We start from the raw sequence: 21790 nt of genomic DNA on the forward strand, positions 1-21790 counted from the left end.
CTTTTCACCCCCCATGCCCCCCAGGGCGTCCTTCACACTCACGGTATGCAAACCCACCTCTACCCCTCTGCTGAACTGCAGACACTCCCCCTGCTGGGAGCCTCCACCTGCAAGTCCAAGAGCACCTGCACCCAGCACTTCTATGCGGAGCTGATCACCTTCTCTTCCGCCCTCCCCCACCCAGCCTGAGGGCCCCAGCCTGTGCCCCAGCCACCTGAGCCAGAAACTCGGGCGTCACCGCACAGCTCCCTTCCCCCTCCACATCAAGTCCATCCCTCCTAGGCACTCATGAAATCCTGGAGCTTCTTCTCTTGACACATCTCTCCAAACCATCCCCTCCTCTGCAACCCCACAGCCTTTGCCTCCTTCACTTCCGAATCTTCCAACAGCCTCCCAGAGGGCTCCTGGCCACCCTCCACTTCTTCCCCAACAGCAGAGCCTGAGTGAGCTTTCTGGAACTCAAACCTGACCCTGTCACCCCTACCCCATGCTTCCCTACCAGCGAGAGCAGTGTTCCTTTCTCATTCTTATCTCAGCTTCATACAAAGATTCTGGGGTCCTCTCCCAGACCTGCTGAAACAGGACATCCAGGAGAAAAACCGGGACTTCTTTGCCCTAATCTTTAGTCCTCAGACATAATTCAGCATGTTCGCAAAACACTGATCTAGTGATTCCCAAAGTGCTGTGGGAATCATTTCAAAAAGCTGGTTAAAAATCAAAGCCCAGGGGCGCCTGGGTGGCTCAGTTGGTTAAGCGGCTGCCTTCGGCTCAGGTCATGATCCTGGAGTCCCGGGATCAAGTCCCGCATCGGGCTCCCTGCTCGGCAGGGAGTCTGCTTCTCCCTCTGACCCTCCCCCCTCTCATGTGCTTTCTCTCATTCTCTCTCTCTCAAATAAATCAATAAAATCTTTAAAAAAAAAAAATCAAAGCCCAGGCTCACCCCTTGGGGATTCCAATTCAGTGGATGTTGAGTGTGAGAGATTTGTCCAGAGGACCCTGCATTCTGGCCACCTGCCTCAACTATGATAACGGGGGCTGAGAATTCCTCCTTCACAGAGTAGCTGGGGGGCTAATGAGACAGCTTCTATGTCTACATCTGCTTCTCTGCTTCCTTCCTCCTTTGACGTGGGCAGTGAATGTGAGGCCGTCCGGGGCAGACTCTTGCAGACTCGGAGCCCGTCTCGTTCATCTTCCCATCTATTCCCCACGGCACAGAGGTCTACACATGACCAGGACTTCCCCCAGTGTCTTTGGGAGTTTCTGTGTCTTCGCTTAATTTTTGGTTTCTCCATTTTCTTTTTTTTTTTTTAAGATTTTATTTATTTATTTGAGAGAGAGAGAATGAGACACAGAGAGCATGAGAGGGAAGAGGATCAGAGGGAGAAGCAGACCCCCCGCTGAGCAGGGAGCCCGATGTGGGACTCGATCCCGGGACTCCAGGATCATGACCTGAGCCGAAGGCAGTCGCTTAACCAACTGAGCCACCCAGGCGCCCTCTTCATTTTCTATTTTAAAAACAAATATGGGGGCGGGGCGCTTGTGTGGCTCAGTTAAGCATCTGCCTTCGGCTCAGGTCATGATCCCGGGGTCCTGGGAGAGAGCCCCATATAGGGCTCCCTGCTCAGTGGGGACTCTGCTGCTCCTTCTCCCTCTGCCTCTCCCCCTGCTTGTGCTTTCGCTCACTCTCTCTCCCAAATAAATAAAATCTCTAAAAAGAAATGCTTTTTTAAATATGGAGAAATGCGGGGCGCCTAGGTGGCTCAGTCGTTAAGTGTCTGCCTTTGGCTCAGGTCATGATCCCAGGGTCCTGGGATCGAGCCCCACATCAGGCTCCCTGCTCGGCGGGAAGCCTGCTTCTCCCTCTCTCACTCCCCCTGCTTGTGTTCCCTCTCTCGCTGTGCTTCTCTCTGTCAAATAAATAAATAAAATCTTTAAAAATAAAAATAAAAAAATAAATATGGAGAGACAGAGTTATGTTTAATGGGTACAGTCTCAGTGCAGCACGATGGCATCCTGGAGGTGGATGGTGCTGCTGGTCAGACCACAGTGTGAATATACTTAATGACAGTGAAGTGCACACCTAAAAACAATTAACATGGTAAATTTTATGATATTTGTAAAAACTAAACCTGTTCCTCCAGCAGTCTTCACCACCTCAGCAAAGGCACGTCCAGTCTTCCCACTGCTCCGGCCAAAACCTTATAATCTTCCTGAATCTTCCATATCCAGGGCCCCCCCTAGGCTACTCAGCACCCCAATGTGAAATGGGAAAGGGCTTTTAAGAAAGTGAAAATCTGGGGCGCCTGGGTGGCTCAGTTGGTTGAACGACTGCCTTCGGCTCAGGTCATGATCCTGGAGTCCCGGGGATCAAGTCCCGCATCGGGCTCCCTGCTCGGCAAGGAGCCTGCTTCTCCCTCTAACCCTCCCCCCTCTCATGTACTCTCTCTCTCTCTCTCATTCTCACTCTCTCAAATAAATAAATAAATCTTTAAAAAAAAAAAAGAAAGTGAAAGTCTGGGGTGCCTCGGTGGCTCAGTCGTTAAGCGTCTGCCTACGGCTCAGGTTATGATCCCAGGGTCCTGGGATCGAGCCCCATGTCTGGCTCCTGGCTCAGCGGGGAGCCTGCTTCTCCCTCTCCCTCTGCCTCTCCCCCTGCTCATGCTCTATCTCTGTGTCTCGAATGAATAAATAAAATCTTTAAAAAAACCAACTTATACATGAGGAAACAGAATTAACAAAACAATCTGAAAAGGAAACTATCGACAAACCAAAAGGCAACCTATTCTAACTAGAATTTAAATTAAAAAAATTAAATTAGGGGGCGCCTGGGTGGCTCAGTCGGTTAAGCGGCTGCCTTTGGCTCAGGCCATGATCCAGGGTCCTGGGATAGAGCCCCGCATTGGGCTCCCTGCTCGGCGGGAAGCCTGCTTCCCCCTCTCCCACTCCCCCTGCTTGTGTTCCTGCTTTCGCTGTGTCTCTCTCTGTCAAATAAATAAAATCTTTAGAAAAAAAAAAAAAGACAAAGTGAAAGTCTACAGTGAATTGCAAACACGAAATGAGGATGAGCCTCCATCTGCAGTGACGCCATGCCACCAACCGGTTGGAAGGGGAAGCCAGAGGCAGAGCAAGAGAGAAACAGGGAGGGCTGGAGTCGGCACCCCGGGAAGGAACCCGAGGGTGCGGGGTCTCAGGAAGAGGAGAGGCCCGGATCAGACAAGGGCCAGGACCCAGAGGTGCTGGTAGGAGGCAGAAGGGCCATGCAAGGCAGAAAGGGCCGAGGCCCAGCTGGCTGGCTGCCAAGTGAGTCTTCACAGGAACTGTGCCTTCGCACCAGATTGCCAAGAGCCTGCCCTCGCAGCCCTTGGCACAGGCGCGGGGCAAGGGAAACCAAAGTGAGGAAACGTGGACTGGACCTTAGCTGGGGTATCTAGTCCCTTGACCTGTCCCCTATACCAGGACCCCTTTAGAGGCCCAGGCTGCATCCTGCAGGAATCAAGTGTTCCCCAAGGGCTATGAGGCCAACGAAAGGATCAAGACTGCAATAGAAAGGGCGCCTGGGTGGCTCAGATGGTTGAGCGTCTGCCTTCGGCTCAGGTCATGATCTCAGGGTCCTGGGATCGAGTCCCGCATCGGGCTTCCTGCTCCTTGGGAGCCTGCTTCTCACTCTGCCTCTCTCTCTCTCTCTCTCTCTGTCTCTCATGAATAAATAAATAAAATCTTTAAAAAAAAAAAAAAAAGACTGCAATAGAAAGATCCAACAGAAAAGCCCGTGGTTCTACCTGCAAAGTCAGCACACATAACTCCTCCACAGCTGTCATCCCGGTAGGTCTACTAAGCTGCAGCCGTAACACCCCCCTCACCACCTAGCCTCCCTGCTAGCAGGACAGCCAGTGAGTCAGCAAAACCCAAAGTTAGACCACACTCGCTGCTCAAAACCCTCCAATTGCCATCCCACTCCCTCAGACCCTGTGTGAAGTTAATCATGGCCAACATCTGGCCTTTGCCCTCAGCTCCTGGGAGGTGATCTTTAAGTCCCTGGAATGTCCTGATAGGAGTGTTTGTCTAGGGCCTTCAGACATCCATCCGTCAGTCTAACAATGTGATTTACAAGAAGTGCTTTGGGACACACGACCTCTGGCGGGGGTGGGGAGTGGACACTCGAGGTCAGCCACATGGGCCCCAGGGAGAACCCTGGACACCAAGACTCGGGTAAGCTTCCCTGCTTGGCCACACTGTGTGTTATAAACAAGGAGGTCTCAGGTCCAGGGCTCCCCTGGGAGAGGACAATCCATTGGGAGCTTCACACCTGGAGCCCCCTGATTCCACCCTATGCACCCTGTCCTCTGTTGGAAATGTGTATCCTTCCACTATTAAAACACCATAATCTTAGGACTTTCCTGAGTTCTGTAAGTCATTCTAGCAAATTATCCACTGAGGATGGTTTGGGGCCTGGAATTCACAGCTGATGTCTGAAATGAGGGCAGTCTTATGGGGACCATGCCCTCAAGCTGTGCCTTTGGCCAAATTTTGTGACCACCTTACTCTGACCTTCATGATCTGCCCAACCCGTCAACCAGACCTCACCCCCACCCCACCCTTGAGTAAGGCATGCCCCCGCCCGAGGGCACCAGAGAGCCCCCTTTCCTGGCTATCTGGCCAGGGAAGACCCTCCTTCAGGCCTTTCAGTCAGACATCACCTCCTGGGAGAGGACACCTCTAGCCCCTCCTCAAACTCCCTCCACCCCAGGCCTCTCCCTCTCTTCCTGCTTTACTCTTTCCCCATGGCACACTATCATTATATCCATGGCACTCTAAATTGTATTCACCTTCTTTCTTCTCCATCTCCTCACTAAACTGTAACCCCCAAGGAGAGAGGGATTTTGTACTTTGTTCCCGCCTGTAACCCCAGGACCGGAAACAATTCTTGGCACGTGCTGAGTACACAGGAGATTCCTGTTGAATGAATGCCCTCTAGTATCCTTTAGAAGTACCTCTTGGAAAAACAGGCCACCCGGCTCCCACTCTTTCCTCCTAAAAGGCCAAGTCTGCAAAAACAAGGAAACCTGACCACACTTGGCTGGAGACCATTGCTGAGGGGGTAAGACCCAAGAGAGGGGTAAGACCCAAAACCTCCAGGAGAGGCCCCTGGCCCAGATGCTAGTCCTAGCCCTGACACCACATCGTTGTGAGCCTGAAAGGCCCCTCCCTCTCTGGGCTAGAGCAGGGGCAGGGAACTCTCTGGCACTGATCACTGTGATGCCAGGTCTGGGGGGAGGGGAGGGCGGAGGGGGAGGGGTGCCCCTGCCCTGACAGAGAGATGGAGGGAGTACAAGACCTCACCAGGCGGGAGTGACTTTTATTTGAAGCCAGAACACACTTTATCTGGGGTTTCATCTGTAATCTGTGGCAGTAAAAAAAAAAAAAAAAAAAAAGGAAAAGAAACCAGGACCCAAAGGGCCTGGGGAGGGGAAGGGTGGTGGGTCCTGTCAGGCCACGTAGGGGAAGCGGAGTAACAGCCCCTCGTAGGGCTTTAGGTTGAGGTGTTCCAGCTCCAGAGACACCCCCTCCTCGCGGCCTAGATCGGTGCTGAGCAGCAGATCGACGGTGGCCGGCAGACTGGCAGTGGCTGGCACACCGGAGGCCCCCAGCCTGGCAGGCTGGCCTGTATCCCCGAAGTTGAGCACTACCAGGAATCGCTCGTTCTGGTCCCAGTGGCGGATGTAGGCGAAGAGGTCAGGCCCCGAGGAGAGCACGTGGAAGTCTCCGTGGAGCAAAGAACGCTCCTTGCCTCGCTGATCGCTCAGCCTCCGGAACAGGGAGAGGAGAGAACCAGTGTCTTCATTCTGGCCCTGCAAAGGATGGAGACAGCAGGAAAAGATAAAGGGCGGCCCCTGGGCGCGAACTCCTACAAGTCACCTGCCCACCCTCGGCTGAGCAGGCCTGGCCCACCCAAAACCCACCTTTACGGTCATGTTGGTACTTCCACGTCCTGAGGTGTCGGGGAAGCTGGATTCATCCCAGAGCATGAACGGAGCCTTCGCAGGCTGAAAAGCAGAGAAAACAGGACTTGGAAAAGGCCTGGGCCTGCTCTCCCTTCTCCTCCCGTTCCCAGCCCCTCGATGGAAAACATCCCCCCGTCCCTCTGGCCCTGCTCTCTTTTGCACAGGACTGAGCAGCACTGGGTACCTTTATTCTATTTTATCACCTAACTTCACCACCTCCAGCTCTTTTGTGCACTGCTGTACCTCTGTGCATGGCATAGAGGAATTACTCCCTAAAACTGTGGAATAACTGAACGACCAGTTCTATGAACAGCAGCTGGGGTGCCAACCTCCAACCCGATGGCTAAAGCAGAGCCAGTGCCTCCGTGCGCTTACCCCGATCACGGCAGGGGCTGCCCATCTCTCGTACTCATCTGGGTCCTCCACTAAACTACGAGTTGCTGGAGGACACAGAGTGCCCTGAATGCGTGCATGAATGAATGAATGAATGAACCCATGAACGGGTGAGTGATGGCTCCCATACTGGATACCTACCAGGGGTCAGCCATTGCATTTTAAAATAGGCCCTCACTGAATCCCTACAAGAAATGCAGTACCCCGGAAGAGACAATCAAGGCGATGGCAGGGAAATGACTCGCCGAGGCCACACAGGGACTGATTAGGGGACTGAGCAGGAATCAAACGCAGTTCCACCCAAGGCTCACGTCTGCTTGCTACCATCCGCACAGTCCCCGGGACAGAGGAACACAACCACCATCCCCCCCGCCCCGGCACGTCGGGAAGATAGCAAGCCGTACCAGGCCAGGCAGGGCAGCTACCTCCAGGCCGATCTCATCTCCGTAGCTGAAAACCGGGGTGCCGGGCAGGGAGAAGAGTAACAGCTGGTAGAGGCGGAGGAGACGAGCCGGCACGAGGGCAGTCAGGAATCCCGCCTGAGACAACTGCAGGAATGCATGCACTGAGGTGAACCCCGAGGCCCACCTCTGTCCCTGTCGGCCGACGCCCAGCGCGCTCTCCCCCGCAATGCAGTACTCACACTCCAGCTGCACCAGCGATGCTCAGTGGCATTCAAATACTGGGTGACAAGGAGCTCTGTGCGCTCCCCGGTGAAACCAGAGCTTGCCAGGTACGAGCTCGTCAACAACAGGTCCTTAGTGGAGCCAAGTAGGCTCAGGATCTGCTGAAGGTCAGAGAACTCGGTCCCTGCAATCAAGAGCCTGCACAGAGCAGGGTGCAGGGAGAAGGTTGGTAAAGAACAAGAAAAGAATGGGGCGCCTGGGGGGGTGCCTGGGTGGCTCAGTCGTTAAGCGTCTGCCTTCGGCTCAGGTCATGATCCCAGGGCCCTGGGATCGAGCCCCGCATCGGGCTCCCTGCTCTGCAGGAGGCCTGCTTCTCCCTCTCCCACTCCCCCTGCTTGTGTTCCCTCTCTCGCTCTGTCTCTCTCTGTCAAATAAATAAAATCTTAAAAAAAAAAAAAAAAGAATGGGGCGCCTGGGTGGCTCAGTCGTTAAGTGTCTGCCTTCGGCTCAGGTCATGATCCCAGGGTCCTGGGATCGAGTCCCACATCGGGCTCCCTCCTCAGGGGGAAGCCTGCTTCTCCCTCTCCCACTCCCCTGCTTGTGTTCCTACTCTTGCAATCTCTCTCACGATTTATTTATAAATAAATAAAATCTTTTAAAAAAAAGAACAAGAAAAGAATGAGGGTTAAGAAGGTTCTCTGGGCTAGGAATTCCCCCATTCCTGGGGCCCAGCACTCAGCAGAGGGGAATGAAGCAGAGTTGGCAGGGGAGGCCTGGCACCTACCTATCTTCACTGAAGCTCTTGGTCATGTTCTGCCAATCGGCCAAGAACAAAGGTGCATTCTAGAATTGAAAAAAAGCAAAGTTGAGGAGCAAGGAATACTACCAAGCCCTGGAGAGTCCCTCTGCTCTCACCCAGGCTCTGCCTCTCACGTGGAAAGTGACTTACCGTCAGATTCTCTATGTTCCGAACCTGGAACCCATCTACACCGGCCTGCAGCCAAAAACTCAGAGCATCCTACAGGGAAGGCGGTAAAAGAACAGGAGAAAGGTATCAATACTCTGACTCAAAGGCTTACAAAATCCAGCCCATGTCAAATCTTGCCCAGGACGCACTTCCCCATGACCCTGGGAGAGTCACTTGCCTTGACCGGCCTCATTTAACCACCCCTATCATAAAGGGCTAGCGTTCGGTTCCCTCCCCTTGTGAACTATCACTGATTCTTAACGCTACAGCATTTCACTTCTCTGTTCCTCCCCAGGGCAAATCACACAGCTTCACCTTTGGACACCTAATAGGAAAGGCCCAAGAGAAAAATTATGTCCGTAAACACAACTTCATTTAACCCCTAGCATGGTGGAATGCTAGTATACTCGTGTCAGAAATGAGGAAACCCTCTCAGAGCAGCAAGGAAGCATGCCCAAGACCACCGTCAGCAAGCAGCAGACACGGGACCAAAATGCTAGCCAAGATCCCACCGGAAGTGTCCTTACTCCTCTCCCAACGTCCTGAGGCCTGGGGAGGGTAGAAGGAAGAGAGCAGGTCAGAGCAAGGCCAATGATGAAAGACTGAAATTCCAAGTATAGCCCCAGGGCAGTCTAGATGAAGATTTGACAAGGAGTCAGCTCTCAGCACAGGCCCAGGCCTGAATTCCAAGCAAGGGGGGCGGGGGGGGGGGGGGGAGGGGGGCGGTGGTGGTGAATGCAGAACATGGGGCCCCACCCCCACAGCCCCAGGCCCTGTGCTCTCTCCTCTCATCTCCATTTTCATCTGAAGCTACCAGACCTCACGCCACACCATCTGCAAACACGACGCCTTCATCAATAACTTTTAAGAGATTTTTTTTTTTTTAAGTAAGCTCTACCGCCAATATGGGGCTTGAACTCACAACCCTGAGATCAAGAGTCACATGCTCTACCGACTGAGCCAGTCAGGCGCGCCTGTCCCCCCATCAATAACTCTTAAAGGGTCTTCCAGCAATTAGCGAGGGCTGAACTGGATGACCCCAAGGGTCCTATGGAAATGCTGGGAGTAAAGAATTCTACCTCAGAATCACGAGGGCCAGCAAAGGGTCGGGGTCTGCTCCATTTTTATTCTACCCCCGCTGAACTGGTCAGGGTCCTAGAGCATTGGCATTAGGAGCCCGGATGACAAAGTCCCATTCTCAGCCTGCTCAGTATAGTCTTTACACCTGTACCTTCGTTCAGGGCAGGCAGATTACAGAAATGAGACTACTTGGGACTTCAAATCCTAAGCACAGCAAACCCCTCTGAACCTTAGCTTCTTCATTTACAGCAGAGAGATGTCAGGGTCCTTGTGTGGCCATAGAGACGTTTAGAACATACACAAAATACCTGGCATAGCCCTAGACACGTAAGATCACAATGCTTACAATTTCAGACTGGGCTCCACTCCAGAACACATCAAACAAGAGCTGGGAAAACAGGCAGAACAGGAGTCCCACAGAGAAACGGCTTCCTCTCCCAAAAGGAAGAAAAATCAAACCCAGACTGACATCTGAGAGATTCCTTTCCTGGCCCTGTGACCATCAGAGTCAAGGAAACAATCACTGGCCAGAAAAGGAACAAGCAAAAAGGGGGGTGCACTGTTGGCCTACCCTCCTGCCTGTGTGGGAGGAGTGCGTCAGTTTGCCTCCAAGGGGCAAGGGCCCCTCAGCTGGAGCCAGGCTAGGTTTACAGGGCTTGCCAAGAGGATCAACACAGCCCCAACATCCAGCTCCCACTTGCCATCAGCACCAACTCACTCACCTTCATCTTGGCAGCCACAGAGTTAATCTCAGAGGGGAGGAACCACGAGTTCTGGCCCCTGTAGTTGGGAGTGAGGTCCAGAATGACCCGGATACCTGGAACAATGGAGGAAAACGTAGTGGTGGGAAAGACTCTGGGGTGAGGGAAAAGGGAGAACAACAAATACAAGCCGGTAGACTACTCCCTATGTATTATGTGGCACAAATGCTTAGATTTGAACCCGGCTTAAGATCTTCTAGGGCAGAAGGCACATAGTGTAGTAGACAAGGCTGAGCTATGGGGCCCTGGGCTCCCCATCCCCAAAGTGAACCCTCTGATTTTATTTGGATATTTTTCTCAAAAGGATCCGCTCCTCTGCAAGTTAAAAAACCACTGAATTAGGGATGCCTGGCTGGCTGAGTCAGTAAAGCATGCGAGTCTTGATCTCAGGGTCGTGAGTTCAAGTCCCACCTTGGGCAGTGGAGCCTACTTAAATAAATAAATAAAATAAATAAAAATAAACCACTGAATCAGGAAGCCTACATTTTGCAAGTACGGGCACTGAAGCCTGGAAGTTAAATGGCTGGACACACAGCAAGTAGAAAAGTCTCTGAGCCACTTGACAAATTCATTTTAGACTGAAGCCCAAGAAACCTCCCCTGTGCCTGCTTTAGGAAAACTCAGAGCCAGTCAGGAGTGAACCAAACAAAAATCCTATCCTGGCTTTCCTGTGGCCAGAAAGCCAACCCCTTCTCAGCTGCTTCGGAGTCAACTCCAGGACACCCACTCTTTTTCTTGGCCGACTGCAAGAGATTGTCAAAATCTTCCTTGGAGCCAAAAGTGGGGTCGATCTGTTCCAAGTTGGTCCCCGCGAGGTCATCCTTCTGGTTCTTGTGAATTGGGCCCAGCACAAAGCCCTTCACCTTCAGGGAGCTCAGGTAATCGAGGCGCCCCTTTAGGCCTGAAACCGGGAAGCAGGGTTAAAGCGGTTAAAGCGAAGCCCCTATGAGAGGCCCCTGAACTGCCCTAGTCTCCCCTCTCCCCGGAACTAAGTGTGGGGCCGGGCGTGAGCCTGGATCACGCCGCTCAGAGTTGCTGATGTAAGGTGCCCGGCACATTACTTCAGAAACGTCAGCGACCGGCTTCCTGCGCCGCAGGGGGAAGGGAAGACGCTGAGTCAGCTACCCTCGCGCAAGAGAGAGTGGGGGCGGTTTTCTTCAAAGAAAGGAAGAAGCTACGTCCCCGGGTGCGGGGCCGATTCCCGGCCGGGGACGGGGTGGGGGGACAGGATCGGGGCCGGTGGCCCGTTACACCAGGGGCGCGCACAGAGCTCACCCGCTAGGTCGCCCCCCCCGGGGCCCTGGAAGGCCTGAAGGTCGCCGATGCGGTAGAGGGCGCCCTTGTGCCACCAGCTCTGCGCCGGCAGCTCGCGGCAGCGCGGGGCCCGCACGATGATGACTACGGCGCCGGCCAGCATGCCGAGCCAGCCGAGCCAGAAGAGCACCAGGAGCGCCCAGCGGGTGCGCACCCAGACGGGGCTGCCCGCCACCTTCAGCAGCTCCTCTTTGGACAGGCCGGTGAACTTGGCCGCGGCCGCTGCCTCCGCCTCGTCGTCGGCCACCTTGATCTTCACCAGACCGTTCTTCTCGGCGCCGCCCGCCACAACCACGGCCATGGCGGCCCCGGACGGCGCGTTCATCGGCTGCTTCTCGGGCTCCAGCTCGTTCAGCTCCACCTCCTTCAGGTCCACCTCTGTGTCCTGGCTCATGGTGCCTGCGGAACCGGCGACACGATGCAGCCTGCGGCCAAGTGGTGGCTGGGCTCCTGCCCCGACCTCCCGCCTCACCTCGGCCTCGGCACCGCCTCCCGGGACCAGGCAGCCCCGCGCAGCTTCGGCGACTGCGTCCGCCGTCTGCCGGGGGACGGGCTCAGCCTCCGGGATGAGGCAGGGGAGCCCCGCCCCCGCCCGCCCCTTAAAGAGGAACGGCCCCGATTGCTCAATCTGGGACCGCTCGCCAACCTGTTTGCCCCTAAGGTTCCTTCCAGCGGGACGCTGAGAGGGCCGAGCCCCGAGCCACCTTTAGGTGGGCGGGGTCTGATTTGTCCCGCCCCCGGAAGGGGAGGGGGAGGCGCAGTCCAGCCTCGCGGGGGTCCCGGGGCCCCTCTTCGCGCACTCCGAGGACGGGTGACTACCCCGACGCCGTCCTCCGTCTGGCCCTGGGCTCAGGCCACCGCGTGGTGGTTCCAACTTCGCACGGCCTATGGCGCTCTCAGAGCCAGGCAAACTCAGCTCCCCCTCTTCCTCCGACCTAGCTTGTCTCCTCAAGCCTCTGGGACTTGGCGCTAGACCTCCACTTCACCGCCGGGCTTACACGTCCTTCTAGACTCATCTTGAGTCCAGTTCAAATAATTCATCATGCAGCAACTATTGAGCACTACAAGACTTTGCTTTATTAACTTCACTGAATGAACTCTAACCCGGTGTTCTCCGTGATGTTTTAAGATGAATCTGTTCGGACAGGAGAGTTGAAGCTGACACTCCCCGTCTTACCCCACCCTACCCCCAGTCTCTGGCGCCAGGATGTCGGGCAGCGAGGCATCCGACATCCAGAAGAGCCTCAAGCGCCTGGTGGGCAACCTCGGGCCTGTAGCAAACATTCCAAGGTTGGGCCTCAGTTAGAGGCATCCACCATTTTCCTGCAACAGACCAGACTTTTCCCCACTTTGCAGGGCCTCCCACAGAGTAGCCCAATCTCCCCAGGGTGCCAGGGTTCCCCCCCAACCCCCGCCCCCCATGGCTTCACTGTGCTAAGCCTTGGAGGCCGCTGCAGAGGCTTTAAAGACAACCTAAGGGGCACCTGGGTGGCTCAGTCATTAAGCGTCTGCCTTCAGCTCAGGTCATGATCCCACGGTCCTGGGATCAAGTCCTGCATCGGGCTCCCTGCTCCTCGGGAAGCCTGCTTCTCCCTCTCCCATTCCCCCTGCTTGTGTTCCCTCTCTCGCTGTCTCTCTCTGTCAAATAAATAAATAAGTAAAATCTTTAAAAAAAAAAAAAAAAAAAGACAACCTAAGTTCCCTCCACAGAGATCCTGGGATGGAGGGTAAGTGGGGCAGAGACAAGATTCATAGCAAGAAATAAATAAAGATTCATAGCAGGGACTGCTGGACATCAACAGCATGGGGTGCAGACACTCAGGAACTTCTTGTTCCTGACCAGTGCCAGCCGGGTTGTTTTCAGAGAGGAGCTGAAGGAAACAAGTTCTTTCTCCCTCTCCCACCTGGGCCTGAAGCCAAGTATTTGGAAGAAAGCAGAGGCCAAGATCTGAAAAAATAGCAGACAGAAAGGGGGGTCAGGGGAGAGCCAAGGGTGTGAAAAGACTCATCTTTTGCCATCCCCTTTCTGCATGCCACAGCCCACTCCCCACCCCCACCCTGGGAAAGCCAGAACCAATTCCTAGAGGGAGGCAGGCCAAGGGGTAAAGGGTGGAGGTCAGACCGGTGCACAAAGATGATAGTAAGTCCAAGGTGCCCTGGGCATGGCAGATAAGTGCCAGCCAGAGGCTCTGAACAGACTTTATTCCCAGGGTGAAAGCTCGAGGTTGAGAACTGGGGTCAGAAGCTCTCCTTGAGATGGTCCAACATAAGACCCCTGGGAACATACTATCTCACTCACAGCCCCCCATGATTCCAGACAGATGAAGCCAATTCCTTTTGCGTGCAGTGAAGAAGCTAGCAACTGACCTCCCCAAGTTTATCACCTCCCCACATACCTTCCACGGGAACTACCCACCCAGTGACATCAGCCTTCGAACACCTGCCAGTCTCACGGCACACCCAGCTTTGTCAGGCCTCTGCATCTTTCTACCTGCCATTCCATGTTCTTCCCTTCCTGTTCTGCCACTTGACCTCGGAAGCTCCTGTCCATTCAAGACCTAGCTCAGATGACGGTTTTTCTCAACTTCTCCAAAAGAATTCTTTGCCATCCACCTCTGCTACAACACATACCCTGTTACATTTCCTTTTCTGGGTGTCTACACTTCCAGATAAGTGGCAGGGGCCTTGTGCTATTTGTCGATGGGCCTGCCTACCTACTGTAGTAGCCTAAGTAGGCACTTCATGAGTGTTTGGAAAACGAGTGGATGAACTGCACCAGTCAAACCCAGCTACTTCCCTTCTTAGAAACAACAAAAGGAACAGAGCGTTTGGAAGTCAAAGAGCTATGGAGATGAACGCAGAGAAGGAGGAGGGATAAAAGCCAGAAAGGGTAAAGGAAATACAACCAAAGCCATCTCTTAGAAGAGAAATAAGTACACCATCTGAAAAGTATCTGGCACTCAAGTAAATTAGACAAATGAACAGCACAGCTGCCAGTCTTTCTCTCTAATGCAACCAAGTATCAAAAGAGAGAAACATCAGAGATCTAGCAGATCAATGTATGGAAGAGACAAAGAAGCATTTTTAACATATTATTCTTGGTAGATGACATCAGATATCTATCTGATCAGAGACAGAATACTGATCCCATGCCCGAGGTTAAATAGTAATAAGAGATTCAATTGGCCTTAAAAGGAAGTCTGAAGTCTTCCAACATCAGCTCCTTCTACCATGGTGGTCACACAATACTGGTGGGTAACATCATTTTCCCATCCCCTGTGACCTTCAGAACTTTCTATCATCAGGCGCCTGCGTGGCTCAGTAGGTTAAGCAGTTGCAGGACATTTGTCTCTTCTCCTTCATTTATTTATCTATTCATTTATTTATGTCAGTGTGGACTTACAGATATTTGTTTTATACTTTGGTTTAGAATTCAATACTATATTATTGGGGTTTTCCCTCAAATTGGTCCAGCTTTGGCCACTGTGAGCTGTCAGGCTGGCTCCTTTATTACATTTCTCTTCCCCGTGTTCTGCTGTCTCCCCCCCACACACACAATTTTTTGAGTGCTTCTTTATGTCCTGGAATGACAAATTGGTCCAGGCTCACCTTGTTTGAACACTAGATTCCCCAGCCCTAGAATCAGCCACTTCTCCAAGGAGCCCTGGTTCCTTTTATTGGAGAATGGTATTAGAAACCAAGATCTGGGCACTCAGGTGTCTTTTGATAAACAAAAGTTATCCATCAAAAATGGTGGGATATCTGGGCTTGTAAAAAAAAAAAAATCAATGTTTTCTCTTTTTTTTAAAAGATTTTATTTATTTATTTGAGAGAGAATGAGATAGAGAGAGAGCATGAGAGGGGGGAGGGTCAGAGGGAGAAGCAGACTCCCTGCTGAGCAGGGAGCTTGATGCAGGACTTGATCCTGGGACTCCAGGATCATGACCTGAGCCGAAGGCAGTCGTTCAACCAACTGAGCCACCCAGGTGCCCCTAATGTTTTCTTTAATAAATACTCCATGTTTTTATTTTTGGTGACTTATTTAAAAAATCTTTCTTGGGGGGTGCCTGGGTGGCTCAGTCGTTAAGTGTCTGCCTTTGGCTCAGGTCATGATCCCAGGGTCCTGGGACCGAGCCCCGCATCCAGCTCCCTGCTCGGCAAGAAGCCTGCTTCTCCCTCTCCCATTCCCCCTGCTTGTGTTCCCTCTCTCGCTGTGTCTCTCTCTATCAAATAAATAAATAAAATCTTTAAAAAAAAAAGAAAAATCTTTCTTGGTGCCCCTGGCTGGCTCAGTTGGGAGATCATACAACTCTTGGTCTCAGAGTTGTAAGTTAGATCACCACGTTGGGTGTAGAGATTACTAAAAAATAAACTTTTTTTTTTCAAAGATTTTATTTATTTGACAGGGAGAGACACAGCGAGAGAGGGGACACAAGCAGGGGGAGTGGGAGAGGGAGAAGCAGGCTTTCCACTGAGCAGAGAGCCCGATGCGGGGCTTGATCCCAGGACTCTGGGATCATGACCTGAGCCGAAGGCAGACACTTAACGACTGAGCCACCCAGGTGCCCCTAAAAAATAAACTTTAAAAAAATCTTTACTTTAAGGCCTGGAAGATATTCATCAAAATTTTCTATGCAAAAATGTAAGGTTTTGTTTTTGATATTTAAGTCTTTAATCCATCTTTAATTGATTCTTATTTATGGTATAAGGTAGAAAGCCAATCTTATCTTTTTTATTATAAGTGGCTAACTGTGATATGATAAAAACAGAGAGAGAGAGAGAGAGCACGCAAACACAGCCTTTGTCCCTAGTTCCTAACACTGAGCTCCTAAATCCCTTGGAATTCCTGGGTGACAAGAAAGTCTTCTCTTTCAAGGAGGCCACTCTTGGTGGTAGCTTTGGGGTGGGGGCTGGCCATCAGAAAAACCGAGGCATGACTAGAGGGTTGTAACTTCCAGTCCCATCCCCCAACTTCCAGCAAGGGAAGAGGAGGTAGAGATTGGGTAATCACCAATGGCCAATGATCATGCCTGCGTAATGGAACCTCTGTAAAAACCCTAATTGATGGGGTTTGGAGATCTACCGGGTTGATGAACATGTACCAAGAAGGTGATACACCCCAAGTCCACAGGGTCAGAAGATCCTGTGCGTGGAACCCTTCCAGACGTCACCCTATGTACCTCCTCATCTGGCTGTTCATTTGTACCCTTTATAACATCCTTTATAATAAATTGGTAATAGTAAGTGAAGTGTTTTCCTGAGTTCTATGAGCTGTTACAGCAAATTCAGACCTGAGGAGGGGATTGTGAGAACCCCGATTTATAGCCAACTCAAAACTGTGGGTACCCTGGGACCCACGACTTGAGATTGGTGTCTGATGCGGTGGGCAGTCATGTGGGACTGAGCCCTTAACCTGTGGGGTCTATGCAAACCCAGGATTCTTAGTGTCAAGTCAGATTAAGTGGAAAGCCTTCCAGTTTGTTGCAGGGAATTAGAAAATGGCTTGGTATGGAAACCCACACCTGTGGTGTCAGTATTCTGAGCAGAAAACAGATCATAGTGGTGTCAACCAAGAAAAGGAGGTGAAGCTGGGGTCTCAGAATTGCAACTTGGGGAGCACGGATTCCAGAGTAACCAGAAAAAGCATCCCACTCATGTGGGGAAAGCAAGAGGTGTTTATGAGAAAGTAGAAGGGGGTAATAACATGATTTAGATAAAGAAGAAAAAAAACTGTCAATTTGGTGTTGACTGGTTGCACCACTTTTGATTACTATTTGATTATTCTATCAGTGCTATCAGATGAAACTGTTCCTGGTATGCAGTAGTTAACATTTCTCTCCTCATAAAATACCAACAGTTTTATGGTTCGAATACCAGTTGTTCTGTTGGGATTTTATGAGCAAGTACTTGTAAAACAGTGACTGCTTCTGGCCGAGTTAAAGACTGCATTAGTTAGGGGCACCTGGGTGGCTCACTTGATAGGCGTCTGGCTTCGGCTCAGGTCATGATCCCAGGGTCCTGGGATCGAGTCCCACATCAGGCTCCTTGCTCAGTGAGGAGCCTGCTTCTCCCTCTCCCTCTGCTGCTCCCCCTGCTTGTGCTCTCTCTCTCTCTGACAAATAAATAAAAATATTTTTTAGGGCACCTGGGTGGCTCAGTTGGTTAAGCGACTGCCTTCGGCTCAGGTCATGATCCTGGAGTCCCAGGATTGAGTCCCACATCGGGCTCCCTGCTCAGTGGGAAGCCTGCTTCTCCCTCTCCCACTCCCCCTGCTTGTGTCCCCTCTCTCGCTGTGTCTCTCCCTGTCAAATAAATAAATAAAATCTTAAAAAAAAAAAAAAAAGACTGCATTAGTAAGGGGGAAAAAAATGGAGGGGCGCCTGGGTGGCTCAGTCGGTTAAGTGTCTGACTCTTGGTTTCTGCTCAGGTCATGATCTCAGGGTCATGATATCAGGTCATGACACGGAGTCCGGAATCGAGCCCCAAGTTGGGCTCCCCATTCAACAGGGAGTCTGCTTGAGATTCTCTCTCTCTCTCTCCCTTTACCCAAGTAAATAAATAAAATCTTTAAAATAAATAAAAATAAAAGAAATAATGGAACATCCATATGATGAAATCCTATGCCTCTGAAAACAAATGTTCTGTAAAATGCTATGGAATGTACACAGTGTGCTACCTTTTGTGTAAGGAAGGGAGTGTGTGTGTGTGTGTGTGTGTATTATTTTCTTGAGTGACAAAAGAAAGATAAACCAAAAGCCAATATAAAATGGTCACCTATAGTGGAAGGAAAAAACAAGAAGGAAGCAGGGGATGTCAAATAAGCATATGAAAATATGCTTTAGGGAATTGCAATTTAAACAACAACGATAGGACGCCTGGGTGGCTCAGTCGTTAAGCATCTGCCTTCGGCTCAGGTCATGATCCCAGGGTCCTGGGATCGAGTCCCACATCAGGCTCCTTGCTCAGTGAGGAGCCTGCTTCTCCCTCTCCCTCTGCTGCTCCCCCTGCTTGTGCTCTCTCTCTCTCTGACAAATAAATAAAAATATTTTTTAGGGCGCCTGGGTGGCTCAGTTGGTTAAGCGACTGCCTTCGGCTCAGGTCATGATCCTGGAGTCCCAGGATCGAGTCCCACATCGGGCTCCCTGCTCGGCAGGGAGTCTGCTTCTCCCTCTGACCCTCGCCTGTCTCATGCTCTCTCTCTCTATCTCATTCTCTCTCCCAAATAAATAAATAAAATCTTTAAAAAAAAAATCTTTTTTAAAAAATGCATTTAAAAATAAATAAATAAATAAAACAATGATATATCACTACACATGCATTAGAATGGCTAAAATCCAACACACCGAAAACTCAAAGGACGTAATGTAAAAGACACTCTCATTCATTCTGGTAGGAACATGAGATGGTACAGCTACTGTGGAAGATAGTTTGACAGTTTTTTTACAAAACTAAACATACTTTTACCATATGATCCAGGAATCATACCCCCTTGGTATTTACCCAAATGAGTTGAAAAATTATGTCCACACAAAAACCTGCACACAGATGTTAATAGCAGCTTTTTTCATCATTGCTAAAACTTGGGAGCATCCAAGATATACTTCAGTAGGTGAACAGATAAAGAAACTGTGGTACATCCAGACAATGGAATATTATTCAGTTCAATAACAAGAAATGAGCTATCAAGCCACGAAAATACAGGGAGCAATCTTTTTTTATATATATAAAGATTGATTGATTGATTGATTGATTGATTTATAAGAGACAGAGAGAGAGAGAGGCAGAGGGAGAAGCAGGCTCCCCACTGAGCAGGGAGCCCGATGCGGGACTCGATCCCAGGACCCTGGGATCACAACCTGAGCCGAAGGCAGACGCTTAACCATCTGAGCCACCCAGGCGCCCCAGGGAGGAATCTTAAATGCATATTTCTAAGTAGAAGAAGCAAATATGAAAAGGCTACATACTGTATGATTCCAACTATATGACACTCTGGAAAAGGCAAAACTATGGAGATAGTAGAAAGATCAGTGGTTGCCAGGAGTTGGGGAGGGAGGGAGGGAGGGAGGGAGAGAGGGCTGAGTAAGTGGAGCATAGGGGATTTTTAGGGCCATGAAACTATTCTGTATCATTGTAATGATGGATACATGTCATTATACATGTGTCAAACCCCACAGAATGTACAACACAAAGAACAAACCTTAATGGAAACCAGGGTCTTTAGTTAATAATAATGTATCAATATTGGCTCATCAATTATAAGAGGTGTACTTCACTAATGCAAGATGTTAGTAATAGCAGAAGGGGTGGGGGGCGAAGGGAGGGTAAGGAAGTATACAGGAACTCCATTCTTTCTAACCATTTTTCTGTAAACTTAAAATTGCTTTCAAAAAAATAAAATATATTAAACAAATAAATAAAATAAAGGTGTTGACTACAGAGGAAACTAAAACTCAGAAGTTTAAGGAAAATGGAGTACCTGGCTGGCTCACTTGGTAGAGCACGTGACTCCTGATCTCGGGATTGGGAGTTCGAGCCCCATGTTGGGTGTACAGATTACTTAAAAATAAAAATTAAAAAAAAGTTTAAATTAAAAAAAAGTTGAAGGAAAATGGATCTTCTAGCAAGTTTAGAACAAAGACTCCCTTTCATCCTCAAATTAGAAAGCAGCATTAGAACTGATTAGCCAGTTTCTTTAAAATAGTACTATCAGTAATTTTTTTTAAATTCCAGTATAGCCAACATACAGTATTATATTAGTTTCAGGTGTACGATATAGTGATTTAACACTTCCATACATCGCCCAGTGCTCATCAGACAAGGGCACTCCTTGATCCCCATCCCCTGTTTCACCCATCCTCCCACCTACCTCCCCTCTGGTAACTACCAGTTTGTTCTCTATAGTTAAGAGGTCTGTTTCTTGGTTTGTCTGTTTTTTCCCCTTTGCTCATCTGTTGTTGTTGTTTTTTCTCTCAAATTCCACATATGAATGAAATCATATGGTATCTGTCTGGGGCGCCTGGGTGGCTCAGTTGGTTAAGTGTCTGACTTTGGCTGAGGTCATGATCTCAGGGTCCTAGGATCAAGCCCCACATCGGGCTCCCTGCTCAGTGGGGAGTCTGCTTCTCCCTCTCCCTTTGCCTCCCCTGCCCAACACTCATGCTCTCTCTCTCAAATAAATAAAAATCTTAAAAAAAAAAGAGGGGCGCGTGGGGGGCTCAGTCAGTTGAGCGGCTGCCTTCTGCTGGGGTCACGATCTTGGAGTCCTGGGATGGGCTCCCTACTCAGCAGGGAGCCTGCTTCTCCCTCTCCTGCTCCCCCTGCTTGTGCTCACGCTCTCTCTCTCTGTCAAATGAATAAATAAAATCTTTTTCTTTTAAAGAAAGAAATCATATGGTATTTGTCTTTCTCTGACTTAGATCGCTCAGCATAATACTCTCTAGCTCCATCCACAGTGTTGCAAATGGCAAGATTTTGTTCTTTTTTATGCCTGAATAATATTCCATTGTGTATATAGACCACATCTTCTTTATCCATTCATCTGTCGATGGACACTTGAACGGCTTCCATAATTTGGCTATTGTAAATAAGGGTGCTATAAATATAGGGGTGCATGTATCCCTTTGAATTAGTTTTTGTATTTGGGGAGGTAAATACCCAGCAGTGCAATTACTGGACCATAGGGTAGTTCTATTTTTAACTTTTTGAGGAACCTCCATACTGTTTTCCACAGTGGCTGCATCAGTTTGCATTCCCACCAACAGTGCAAGAGGGTTCCTGTTTTTCCACACTTGTTGCTTCCTGTGTTATTGATTTTTGCCATTCTGACAGGTGTGAGGTGGTATCTCATTGTAGTTTTGATTTGCGTTTCCCTCATAATGAGTGATGTTGAGCATCTTTTCATGTGTCTGTTGGCCATCTGAATGTCTTCTTTGGAGAAATGTCTGTTCATGTCTTCTGCCCATTTTTAATTGGATTATTTGTTTTAGAGGTGTTAATTTGTAAAGTTCTTTATGTATTTTGGATACTAATCCTTCTTGGATATGTCATTTGCAAATACCTTCTCCTATTCAGTTGGTTGCCTTTTAGTTTTGTTGATTGTTTCCTTCACTTCTGCATAGAAGCTTTTTATTTTGATGAGGGCCTAATAGTTTATTTTTGCTTTTATTTCCCTTGTCTAAGGAGACATATCTAGAAGAAACGTTGTTATGGCCAATGTCAGAGACTTTACTGCCTGTGCTCTCTTCTAGAATTTTTATGGTTTCAGGTCTCACATTTAGTTTATTATCAGTAATTTACAAACACTTTTATAGGTAACTAACATTCAATTTGCAAGAAAAATTAAGACCTAAATGTTTTTATCTACTTACAGAAAAATTCTGTACAGAAAAATCAAGTTGAGGGGCGCCTGGCTGGCTCAGTCAGTAGAGCATGCAACTCTTGATCTTGGGGTTTTAGGTTCAAGCCCCATGTTGTGTGTAGAGATTACTTAAAAGATAAAATCTTTAAAAAGGGGGCGCTTGGGGACACCTGGGTGGCTCAGTTGGTTGGGCGGCTGCCTTCGGCCCGGGTCAGGATCCCAGGGTCCAGGGATCGAGTCCCACATCGGGCTCCTTGCTCGGCGGGGAGCCTGCTTCTCTCTCTCTCCCC

General features: G+C 50.0%; 1 protein-coding gene across 1 annotated transcript; it reads right to left on the reverse strand.

Moving 5' to 3' along the window:
* Window positions 1–5338: 5338 nt before the first annotated feature.
* SLC3A2 (solute carrier family 3 member 2) lies at window positions 5339–11738 on the reverse strand. The gene is made up of 9 exons (XM_045893461.3): window positions 11105–11738; window positions 10557–10730; window positions 9791–9885; window positions 7971–8039; window positions 7806–7864; window positions 7039–7219; window positions 6800–6943; window positions 5961–6044; window positions 5339–5849 (listed from the first exon to the last, which is right to left on the reverse strand). The coding sequence occupies exons 1-9, from the start codon at window positions 11535–11537 to the stop codon at window positions 5487–5489; spliced, it is 1602 nt and encodes a 533-aa protein (XP_045749417.1). The 5' UTR covers window positions 11538–11738; the 3' UTR covers window positions 5339–5486.
* Between the last annotated feature and the right edge of the window lie 10052 nt (window positions 11739–21790).

Source organism: Mirounga angustirostris, unplaced genomic scaffold (assembly GCF_029215605.1).
Source record: "Mirounga angustirostris isolate CCGP_5_RB_7025 unplaced genomic scaffold, mMirAng1.0.hap1 SCAF_13, whole genome shotgun sequence".
Classification (NCBI taxonomy): Eukaryota; Metazoa; Chordata; class Mammalia; order Carnivora; family Phocidae; genus Mirounga; species Mirounga angustirostris.